At 34.5% G+C, this 12754-nt stretch overlaps 1 protein-coding gene across 5 annotated transcripts; it reads left to right on the forward strand.

The window, feature by feature from the left end:
• The first annotated feature begins 867 nt into the window (after window positions 1-867).
• Window positions 868-11994, forward strand: Gogo (thrombospondin-1 like protein golden goal). Of its 5 annotated transcripts, none has more exons than XM_083102214.1 (16): window positions 868-1711; window positions 4565-4708; window positions 5017-5263; window positions 5629-5833; window positions 6161-6382; window positions 6519-6668; window positions 6852-7200; window positions 7742-7872; window positions 7944-8189; window positions 8353-8608; window positions 8831-9046; window positions 9222-9390; window positions 9650-9820; window positions 10137-10278; window positions 10575-11168; window positions 11265-11994. In XM_083102214.1, exons 2-16 carry the CDS (start codon window positions 4648-4650, stop codon window positions 11937-11939), a joined length of 3834 nt encoding a protein of 1277 aa, XP_082958340.1. In that variant the 5' UTR covers window positions 868-1711; window positions 4565-4647; the 3' UTR covers window positions 11940-11994. The 5 variants fall into 5 exon arrangements, with proteins under 5 accessions (XP_082958340.1, XP_082958338.1, XP_082958339.1 ...); XM_083102212.1 differs by having other exon boundaries at window positions 10575-10773; window positions 10834-11994; XM_083102213.1 differs by having other exon boundaries at window positions 10575-10773; window positions 10867-11994.
• Window positions 11995-12754: the final 760 nt, after the last annotated feature.

Consider the following 12754-nt stretch of genomic DNA (forward strand, 5'->3'; position numbering starts at 1 on the left):
TGCACGAAAGTAAGTGGCTCGCACCCCGGGAAGTTAAGTACTCAAACCCTCATTCGTTTGAGAACACATTATTCGCGATAATTATCGCTGCGTCTCGTTATCTGACGATTTATTGAGGGATAAAAAAATATGGTATTCTAAACGCGAAATCTCTTCTTGCGCGTTATATAAATTCCTCTTTCCAATTCTTCTGTTATATTTTTATCTATTAAAAAAAGATAAAAATAAGTTAATATTTTTGCAATACCAATTTATAGAAATATGATAGCTCTTTACGGTTTATGCAATATTTATTGATCACGTATATTTATCAATTATAATATATAGACGAATAAAATTTATATATATATTACACCAATAATCTAGATTTTAAAGAACACTTTACATTGTTAATAAAAGATAAAAGAGCTATAAAACAATCCATATATATCCAATATACAAATAATTTCCTTCTTTTATTCTCAACGTATTACATTAGTCGTTCTCGTCCGACATCATCCCTTTGCCTTCTACAAAGCACCAATATTGCTCAAAGTCACCCCCGACTCTGGCGCCTTCGCAATCGTTCCTTATGAAGGCAAGATCGAGTAGTCATCCCCGGCAGAATCAGTCTTGCCTTTCCGGCTCCAAAAACACGCAATGGCATGGCGCACCCCGAACGTGTATAGATCGGGTATTCATTCATAGAAGCCAACCTTCTGTCATAATACTCTCCCTCAAGGCGTACCTCGAACGATAAACGGGGGTGCGGGCGGCGATGGTGGCGGCAATTCGACCCCGTCTCTACGATAAACCAAGAGAGGGGTGGCCGGCGACCCCGGCTTTAGTCGCGATGTGCGCGTCGCCCCGGCGCAGTTGCTCCCTGTTTCGCGTTTCCGCGGGATCCCTCAGTCGGCGAGCGAGAATCTTATTAGAAGAATCTCCCTTAAATTTTTGAAATAATCTAGCACGATGAAAGAGTGATGGTGATGCTTAAACAATTCCACAAAAAAAAGTCGTGAAAAATAAGCTATACACATTGAATTCTTAGATCTAGTTTCGATTTCGGATGGTATCATGTCATCATCAGTGTTATAGTGTTGACAGGGATTCTCCCAAGGGAACGATCAAAGAATATGGCGAAGGATACTTATTTCTCTTTGTGTTAGATCCAAACATCGCAGTTATGGATGCTTTATATCTCCAGAGAGATTCAGAGTCAAATCTATAGCAAAATAATTATTAAAATAAGAAAAAATTGAAATTCTTATATTTCTTATTTATTTAGAAAAAAAAGAAAAATAAAAAGAAGTAAAAGTAGCATCAGTTTCCTAGCGTCTCGTAAACATCGTCGGCGTTCTCCCTTTCGGAGGATAATTTCGTGTCCGTAGAGGGTTGACCCTCGGAACGCGCGAGGGATGCGCGCGAGGGTGTTTGTACGGCGTGGATAGGCGAATCGGTAATTTCGCGTGTGGCGGACGGGCTCTCGATATCGATTCCAGAAGGTCGCCGCCGAAGTAGTCGCGCAGTAATCGCGCCCTCCGTCTGTCCTTCGGTTGACAGCAAGACAGCAAAACGTGCTTGTCGACGCATTATTGCGCGCGAAATCAATGAGAGAAAAGATCGATCGATCAGGTCGGAGCCGACGATCGAGCTCATCTACTGCGCTTTGACCCGATGCGATCAAACTGCTCTGGAGAAGATGAGGAATGCATCCGGATAAGATTACTACGTAAGCAAAGTACACAGTAAGCAAGTACATTGATATTGCAAAAGCATAAAAAGTATTTTATAAAATATTTAAAGATGTTCTACTAAAAAATAAAAAATTATTTATTATTTATTATGTTGGAAATATTTAAAAGTATCTTTCGGTTTGGGCTTTTGTATTGTTATTAAGAAGTACACTAAGATATTTGATAATGGTTAGAGATTAATCGAATCCTGAATAAGTTTCATCGAATTAAAAAATGATGAGACACATATAAGATAAGATCTTTTAAATAAAAAATATTTAAAATTAACAGATTATTAACAGATTTAGAATTAATTATATTAATTACATCGAGTTAATTTTCAATTAACATTTAATTCTTTTTCTTGCATTAAAAAATATAATCATAGATTAGCTTTTAACAATCAAGAGAGATTTTCAGTTAAATACAGTAATATAAATATATTAATAAGATTTGATAGTTTGATTTAAATATATGGATGTAAAAACAACATTGTTAGTTAGTTGTCGAATTTTCTTGTTAATTGAGTTTAAAATTTGCTTGAAAAAGAATATATTTTCTTCTCAATATTTAATGTAAATAATGGAAATAATTTATATAAATATCGTTACAAAATTAAGACAAACAAAACAATTTTCGCTACAATGTTGTGTATATACATTTGTGCATGTCTTGCGATTCATTTTTAAAGCCCTCGATGTTACTCTATGGCACCTCCTCGATAGAGGGGCGATGTTTATCTCAATATATCAATGTTAATCACCACTACGCATGTGTATAGCTATAATGTATATCTGTCTGTGTGCGGTCGGTATTCCCTTTCGCACGCAGCATCGAACTCATTATTCCAATTGCATAATCAAGCTAAATATTTCCTACATCATTCCGACACGTAAACTATTTATATTGAGCATCATTTATTACTTTAACATTAGTCATTGCAAATTCTTAACATTACATTAAACAAAATGTTAAAACGAATTATTTATTTTATATAATGACCTTCTTTAATTAATTAAATAATTAAATAAGTAATAATACAATACAATTTTATAATTTAATTTTTTTTGTTTTAAAAAGGAAAAACAAATTATAATAAAGATAACATAAAAGATAATAAAATATAAATGTTTCGTATTTTCTAATTCAATATAATAATTTGCTTACTTTAATTAATGACATCATTTTAATTTTGCAAATAATGCAAAATAAATCTTACAATTTTATTTTGTAAAAAAATTTGTAATAGAGATCTGTTTAATTACGTGAACACTTTTTCTAGATCTTTAATTATCATATTTTAAACAGCAAAAAATTCATGTATAGATCGGTTTCTCGCAAATTAACAGAGAGATGCAGGCAACGAGAAATCCCGATTTTAACAAGCACATTTATGGAAGGGTCCATCCATCCATCTATTTTTACGTTACGGTGAAAAGAATCTTCAGGGGGTTCGAGACACCCCGCAGAGACCAGTCAGATCTTCCACAGATATGTGCAAATATTTTTTGAACATAGACATCGAAAAATGATTTAGACAAACATCACACATATAATTTAAAATATGGCTTGAAATGAATAAAAAATTTTAAATAATTATTATTATTGAGAAGTATTTAAAAAAAAAAATTTTATAACAGATAAACATAGAGATTTTTTTATAAATAATATCTATATAAAATATATTCTGATCACATTCTCGTAGTTATCACATTGAATATCAAATACAATTGTGCAACAAAAATGCAAAATTCTATTCATTAAATATGTTATTCATCAAATTTGTAGATGTTATTTATATTATTATTTTTGTAAACATTATCTTAGAGATGAAAAATCGTGTTCTTTAATGCGGTTGATACGGATGTATGCGTACGTGCGTTTTCTGAAACGGTGCAGTGTAGGGACACGACCGATCGATACGGAGGCGAAAGGACGATGCCCGATTTCGATTTCCCTCCGAGAAGCAACTGCGGGGTCGCCCTAAGGGTGCAACACGTGCAATTATACAGGGTTGCAGATTTTCAGAAGCGAAGCGCGGGGGTGCAAAACGTACGCACGCAGACCGGTGACTTTGATCGTTGGCCCAAAGCGAAATTATCCTCTGTTACCAGCACTAACTTATTTGCATCTAAGAGACACTACATTTGCATCTAAGAGTCAACTGTGCAAATATTTTGCATTAACATATCGCTTATAAAAATAAAATGTTTATACGCACACACAAAAAAAATTGAATTAATACATTTTTTTTTAAATTATAAATTCCTAATTTTCAATAAAATTATTTATTAAACTTTTATTCCTAAGTATTTAAGACAATTTGAAATTTTCTTAATCAATAATTAAAACCTTTTTTGTTACCTTTATTTTAATTAATTAATTTAAAAATATATAGTGAATATTCAGAAAGAAATACTGAAGCGTTTTGAAAATAAAATTGAAAATATCTTAAATTATACAGAATGTTCTTTAATATTATTAAAACGTTAAAAACGCTAAAAGCCAGAATGCGACAATTTTTTTAAGAACATATAATGCTTCAATCGCATGTGTGCACGGTAATTCCCGGAGTTAAAAATATTTCAGGTTTTATAGAAACATTCATTATTTTAGCTTATCATGACGTAATCTGGGTTACGCCGGCTTATTTTCTTTGAACATAATCTAGCATGTTCTACTTTATTTGAACATAATCTAGCATATTCTACTTTATTATTCTGTATCAGAATTATATTAACTTAATTATATTATATTAATTTAATTGAGCTATAATAAACTGTGTACTTTAAATATTCATTTAACTTTATCAAAATTTTCAATGCTATATTGTTCATTATTTTTAACAGAATAGGGACGCAAAATTATTATCTTGTCCGGGGCACCGAAATATCTCGGTTAAGCCCTGGCAATCATCAATGAAGAGCCGGACATGAATTGGATATCCGAACAGACATCACTGGGATTATTAATCATCCTTCTCCTGAAATGCGGTAATAATCGTTAAATTTATATTTTAATATTTGCGAATATGCAATATCATACTGAAAAAATTGTATTAAAACCATTTGATGTAAAAAATCTGAAAAATAATAATACTGCATGAAATATTAAAAATGTGCAATTAAAATATTAAAGTATTTGTCAAGAAAGAATTCATCAATGTATTTTTATTAAATTAAGTCTAATTTTAGATAGTGCCTACGTTTTTCAAATTAAATTAATTAATTGTTGACTAATATAACATTGCTATTGATGAAGAAAATATTCGCGTCTTTAGCCTCATGTTTACCGGTTTCAGGTATCACAAGATCGATAGTAGACGTGAGGGAGCCGATATTATTAAAAGTTCTCGTTCCTCCGACCCACACAGCCTTGTCCGGCGATGTGACAGTTTTTATCCTAGATTCGGCGGAAACGGAATCTTTCGCAATATCCACCAATACCGTGATCACCAACGAGACAAATGGTATGAAGAAAGATGAGGAAGATAAAATCGATCCGCAGAAAAACGAAATTAATGGAAGTCACGAACCGCTCGTGCTTAGGTATGTAAAAAGACCATAAAATAATTTAATGAACACGCAAGGGTGTCCTGAAATATTCCGTAATTTACACATACTTAAATAAGTGCAACAATGAGCTTTAAGATAAAAAAACCATGACGATAAAATAAAGTTATCACATTTGCAACTACATGTCTGTAGAGAGTCGTGAGAAAACTTTTACAGATATTTTCTAACGTTTCCTTCAAGGCAAATAATAAAATAATAATAAAATAATAATAATAAAAAAATAATAAAATAATAATTATAGTTTTTGTCTACATAAAATCTCACAAATATTAGAAGAATTAACTACGATTAAAATGATAATGTATATTAAAAATTGCATTTGTACGTTTTGTTTCCAGAGTACTATATGTCGATGGTCTCACATCGGAATTGATTGGTGATATCCCTCTCAATACCTTACCGCATAAAGGTGAGAATATTTCTGTGATAATACCTTGTGGTATCTTCTCGCGCGGCGGAATTTATACATTACGACTTCAGTACAAGTTCTCAACCGTGGCTGCCAGACACAACACTGCCATTACTGGGCTGCCCGAAATTGAGGTAAGAACATTAGTTAATATCAAAGAACATAATATATTATATAATTTGTCAAAATAATTAATTAAAAATATATCTATACGCACAAAACATAAAAGACATATATAACTACGCTTGTGTGACTTGAATTATTAATATTCCTATGATTTATTAAGTTATCTTTAGAATGGATATACTTCATTATATATTGTAATAAAATGTATTAAAAAATCAAGATTTAAATTTACACTCAGGTTTTATACATTTTCTTCTCGAAGATTGTTAGTGGACGTTAATATGTGACATTAATAATGTTCCAAGAATTTATCTAATTGGAATGAAAATTTCTAGATGAGCAGTGCCTTAGACGTAAAGTGGCCAACCCCTTCTCTGCTCCTGGAATCCCAACACTTTGGTACATATCCTAGTCAACCGGTAATAGCGACCATAAAGTACAATGGAATCTCATGTGTGCCTGATAACGGCATTCCCGTAGCGGCTTATAGTTTGCAGCTCATATATTGCGGTACCACCGCCGCCGCCTGCGATCCACAGAACAACAGTCGCACGCAAGTAAGTGCTATATATAAAAGTAATAAATCATGTATGTAAATCATGTATGCGAAAAAGTGTACGCATGAATCTTGCGTTTGTCAAATGATAAAATTCCTCATGATCTACTTTCTCATTTTTTTTTTAATTTTCTTAGGTACTCTATTACGAGGAGATAAACGGCTTCACCTCGCCAAAGGTCATCGAACTAAAGTGCGATTTTTTCGGATTGGCTGGAAATTACGCACTTAGATTAAAGGCCTCGGACGTTAACCCTTCCGCACCGACGACTAGCGCGTACATCAAGGTAATTGAACTCCTCACTCTAAGTAATTAAAACAGAATTATCATCGGAGAGGACGCTAATTAAAAAAGTGATTATTACAAGATAGTGAACGATTAATGCACGTTATGCGCGCTTGTTGAACTGTAAATAAATTAATTGGACAAGATATCTGCGAAATTGCATTCTCCTCTCTTTCACACGCAGGTGGAATGGTCGGACGAGTTCAGCTTCAACGTTCACGCAAGATCGATCTATCCCTGCGAGGGATCGGCGGGCATATCGGTCCTCTTCCAGTATCCAGCGTGTCGTCTTCAGGGCGATCGCGTGCGTGTCTACGGTCGCCTCCGGGCGGACGTGAGTTCCCTGGCACCGCCGTCCGCCTTACATTACATCGCGGAATTAAAGGCGGCACCGGGAAAGCACTCGTTGAACTTCGACTGCGATATCTTCACCGAGAAGTTCATCGAGTACTGCTTCGTTTACGTGAGCCAGGCGATCACCGGCGCGATGGCGGAAGTAAAGCTCGCGTGCATACCCACCTTCCCGCTCCTAGGTAAGCGACATGCAAATGCGCCCATATAGAAGCCTTTATTCTCGACAGATTTATCGCCTTGTTGCCGTCGAGATTGCGAGACATGTAAATTTGATTTTCTTAACGAGCCTCACGATCGTTTCGCTGTTTGATCTAGGTCAGAAGAGATGAAAGGATAAATATGATTTTTGATGGAATAAAAATCGGAAACACAAGTTAATTTGATTATTATATTGTTATTATGTTTCCTTAATTTTCTCGAGCTATAAATATCAAACTTTATATATATATAAACTTCATATATAAACATCAAACTTCTCAATAATTTTTAAATCATGGATAACTGAAAGAATTAAATTAAATAATATAAAATATGAAATTATTAATATGTTTATTAATACATTAATTAATTTTTCTTAGCTAAAAGTAATATCGAAGAAAACATATTCCATTCTCTTAAAATCAAATTTTTTAGACAATTTTCGAGAGACAAAAGTTCGATCTCTGACAATGAGATATATATATATACACTCCTTCTTTCTCATATTAATTATTAATGCAGAAAATGACGCGGCCGGTTGGGGTCCTTGGAGCGCGTGGAGTCCTTGCAGCAGCTCCTGCGTGGGTGGAACGCGTAATCGATATCGATTCTGCGATACACCACCACCGAAATACGGAGCAAAATTTTGTCAGGTAAATTCGACGATATGAAAATTGACGAATGCAATCGCAAACAAGTTAATAACACATTTGTTTTAAAACAGGGAAAAGCGGTCGAGACAGAATCGTGCGGCGGCACCGGCAGGATCGATTTTCAGGAGGCGTGGAACACCGAGGGATGGGAGTGTCGACACGGAACGACATTAGCGGCCACGAGACCGGAAGTCACGGCTCAGATCGGTCTTCAGTGTCGATGCGGTTGTATTATAAATTTCCACGATCAAATCTTGAACAAGATTCTAGGTGCGAATACACAAGCCTGTCCCGGCCGATCCTTTTGGCTGCTGCAGGTAAATTCGTTTTTGTGTGCACATATATGCGCGTATTATTTTTATACTCGGAACAGAATAATTTTTTATACTTATTGTTAATCGCAAAAGATGAAGCAAGGTTCTTTATCTTTTTGTCATTTTTATAACGAGATATCTGTCGATCAATTTCATTTTTGCGTAGGCGAAATCGGATTACGTAATCCGCCTGCACTTGGACCAAACGCAGTTTCCCTGTCCAGGGCAATACTTTCGCATCCGCGACGGTGATTCGCGAAGTGCGGAACTCTTGACGGATATTGGGTTTGACAAAAGCGCACCCGCAACGGGAACGATATTTTCCTCGGGTCAAAATTTGCTGTTGGAGTTTTTCAGCGACGAGTCGACTGCTTCGGGGGACTCTTGCGTGGGTGGCTTTCTAGGACATGCGAGCATGTTTAGTAAGCTTAATGAATTAACATAAATTACATTAAACGAAAAAAAAATTGTAACAGTAATCTTTTTTCACCTATAAATCTTATGATATTAAATAGATTAATAGAATTATTATAATTATATTAAATAATTTTATTTTTTAATTTATAACATCATTGTAAAATTTCATTATATTTAATTGTAATTATTTGATATGCTTGTGTTAAATTTATGCAATTTATTTTCAGAGAAATTATACGAAAAGAACAAGACGTTGCTCTCTTCGGAAACGAGTTCCACTTCCACTGTCGAACGATGGATTTTCTGGGGACCTGCGCATTTGGCGACAGCATCTCTTTTGATACTCATATTCTTTATATCTATTTTTCTAGCATTGCAATTTGCATTGAAATATAGAAAGTATCATATCGCGGAAGATTTGGATACTCTGAGCGAGCATTCCGGTGAATATATTTTACAATAATAAAATAGTGTAATAAATATTATTGCGTTTTAAAAATTTAAAGATTAAAAACAAACACAATAAAAATTATATTGAATTAATATTACAATTATAATTATAACAAAAATATTATAAGCATAAATATTAGAATTACTAAAAATATGCCAATTACTCAGGATGTAGCGATACGATGGGACGAGCAAAATCAATGTCTTCTACGACATTAATATCAGAAGTCGTGTCTTTAGTGGGATTGCCAAGAAAATGTACACCAAGACTTTCAAAACGTAAATTGGCTCCTTGTGCGGTAGAGGATGGCTACGATAGTTCAGAAACTTTGGCAGAGTATGTAATAAGTTCGTATGATTAATATGTTGCAATTAATGCATTAACATTTATAATATTAACATTTAATATTTTGACATACTTTTAAATATCTTTTAAATATTTATGATTTTTATAATTTATAATTTTATCTAAATCTAATATTTTGATAAATATTAAATATTTTACTTTATTTATTCTATAAACTATTGATTCGTCGAATATTTTATCGCGACTTTTATTGGCGCGTTTTCTAGTATGTATATCTTTTGTGTAATAGATATGAGGATGAAACTAGCTTGAGCTCTACTACTTTGAAACAAGATAACGAAGAAAACTCTATAGAAAGAAGCATAATACCAAACAAACTACATGTTAATGAAACATCATCGATAGTATCGGCTATTATGGCAGTTGGTCAGCCGGAAGTAAAATATGCCCAACCAGTCAAGTAATTATAATTAATTAATTTATCACGTTTTATGTAAAGATATGTTTTTCTATATAATATCCATAGAGAAGTTGACATAGTTGAGCAATATAAATCGCAAAATATTTAATAGACGAATCAAATCTTCAGCAATTTATGCAATAAACACAATTATTATATAAAATAATAGTTGTAATGTAACATATTGTACAATAAATAAAAGTAAGTTTTTGATAGAAATAAAATATTTCAAATAATATATCTTTTAGTTATGTGTATTTTGAAATATCTCTGACAGTTATATAATTAATAGTTTATATATTACTCATATTTGCAGATTACGCACTCTAGGATCTAATACCCCAGCAGCGGACAAGCTGATGTCGGATGACACAACATGTCAAAGTACAGCGAGCATTATTAACAGTCCTCACATTGCAAGACCTCATCATTATGCGTCCAATCCTTTGCAATCAAAGGTAAAGAAAGTTTAATCCGATTATATATGTATTTTATCTGAAACGACACAAATTTAAAGTTAACACATATAATTGAGAATGAGATGTAAAACTATATTTTTTATATAATTTCAATAACAATATTTTAATAATAAAACATTTAAAAGAATAAATGTTAAACAAGTCGAGATAATTTTGAACAAAATGAGAAATTTGAGATAATTATATTAATGTACAAGCCAAATAATTTAGGAGAAACTGAAAAAAATAATCAAAGAAATATGCCGTTTTCGAAAAAGACTATGAATTATTATCAGGATTCGTCGACGAGCAATCCACTATCGGGTGTTTCTACGTTACGCAGCGGTAAAGAGACAAAGGATCGTCGAAATCGCGAGCGACTGCTTCAAGGACCGGGCTCGGAGTTCAGCCTAACTAATCCGGAGACGGATATGGAACTGGATTATTACGATTACAACGTAGCGAACGCCGGCGCCGTGCCGGGTTCGTATTTAGGTATGGATCCAGCTTTTCTCCTATGGATTCCCCCGTTATCGATGTCTGAGGATTCTGAAGGTCCGTCTGCGGATCGACCGGATTGTTTTCAAGGCACGACGGCGAGTCCGGCATTATTCCGACTGCCGGAGGAGATCACCGAGGGCGCGACCCTGACCCCGGCCGAGTATCGGCGAATGCGACAAAGGCTCGCGTCTAGTGTCGAGGAGACCAGACTGAGCAGCTTCGAGCAGAAACGCCAAGACTCGACGTCCTCGTCTTCATCATCAAAGAACGATTCGTCATCTGGCGGTAGTGCTCTGTCCGAGGATAGCATCAACAGCGAAGGCAGAGCGGCCAGGCTGAACGAACGCCTGTTGCCAATCCACCGGATCCTGGAGGACTCTAGGACTCGAGTGAGCGAAGAATCCTTGTGCGGTCAGCTTGGGACCGACAGGACGCAATGCATCATTCCCAATCGTCTTCAAGCTACTAAATTTGATTTTTCCCAGGAACAGGATACTTCATCGAGAAGTAGTCGACAAGGTAGTTATGCAAATATCACCGACAACATGACAAAATCGGAAGATAAAGCAGAGAAATCAAAACAGACTTCGAAAAGGTATACCGAGGACGCAATACTTCATAATGCTACTTCGAAGTCGTTTTTTAATCAAAAGACAAAGGATGTCTCCCAAGAAGACAAGAGGAATCGTTATTTCAAGAACGAGAACACGTCCAGTAAGAACACGTCTGGTAAATCGAGTTCGAAGACACAAGGATACGCAGATGGCAGAGAAAAGGATCTTCAGGATGCCAAAGACGATTCCAAGTCGGATATCCTTCTGACGAATCTGAACGTAACGAGTAACCAATGCAAATATCGAGATTTTATGCAGTTCACGCAACCTCGAGAGATGAATAAATTGTCAGATTGCACCAACATTCCGATGATTGAGTTCTCGGGGCCGCGATTAAACTCGCCGGCGACAGCTCGAAGACTGACGACGGACAATTTCAACATCAGTTTGTCCAAGAAAGAGATCCAGAGTCCGGATTATGGAGTCGAGAGCGATATCAAGGTGGAATCGCATGACTCCTTCTATGATCTAATCCGGGAGAACGAGGATGGCATTAAATTCGCGGACGACGATGACGACTATATCGATAACAGAGCGAACATGTGAAATCTGTGTTGTAATTATTACGTATGGTTGCGCAATAAAGATCACTGCTATTTTATGGCTGAGAATATTGTATTGGCACGATGACGCGTTTCGATAAATTTGACAAGACGTTTTGATACGTTAAATGCTATATTTACCTTTTATTCGATCTTGAATATTTTTTTTAAACTTTTTATTTATTATGTATTATACTTTATTACTGTAAATGTCTGCAATTGTTTCATATATTTTTAATTCATCAAATAATCATAGACGGTAATAATCACCAAATTGAAATCACAATTTGAAGATTTTAAAAATAAATGACGATAAACGTGTCAACTCGTCTCTCTCATTATTAAATATTTTTTCTTTAAAACGCGGAAGGACGGAAAAGCAAACGTAATTGCTTTAATCGCTATTTTTATAAATGTGTAGATTATTTCTCGCACGAAATATGTAAATATGTTTCCCGTCCATCGCATTAAATTATAGTCATTTCGAATATTTATAATTCTGCCTTGATTACTTCTGCCTCATTACTTTGCTATTCTCAATTATATATTTCTTATGGAGTTGCTTCTGAAGTAAACTCTCCGTGTTCCCTATCGGAATATATTGTATAAATCATTTAAAACGTTGACAGTTAAAAATTAGATCTTATCATATTTTTACAACCTTATTAATTTATATCTTATCCGGAATATTTCGAAATTTGCACAAAAATCGATGCACTAAGAATTATATTGTGTATTTGTTAATTTCTGTGATATGTTAATGTTTTGTGAAATTACCGCGTGTACACGACATAGAAATAAACATTTTTCGTATGTAAC

The sequence above is a fragment of the Camponotus vicinus genome, unplaced genomic scaffold (genome assembly GCF_025532165.1).
Source record: "Camponotus vicinus isolate PSW18456_S1 unplaced genomic scaffold, iyCamVici1.0 SCAF_6, whole genome shotgun sequence".
NCBI lineage: Eukaryota > Metazoa > Arthropoda > Insecta > Hymenoptera > Formicidae > Camponotus > Camponotus vicinus.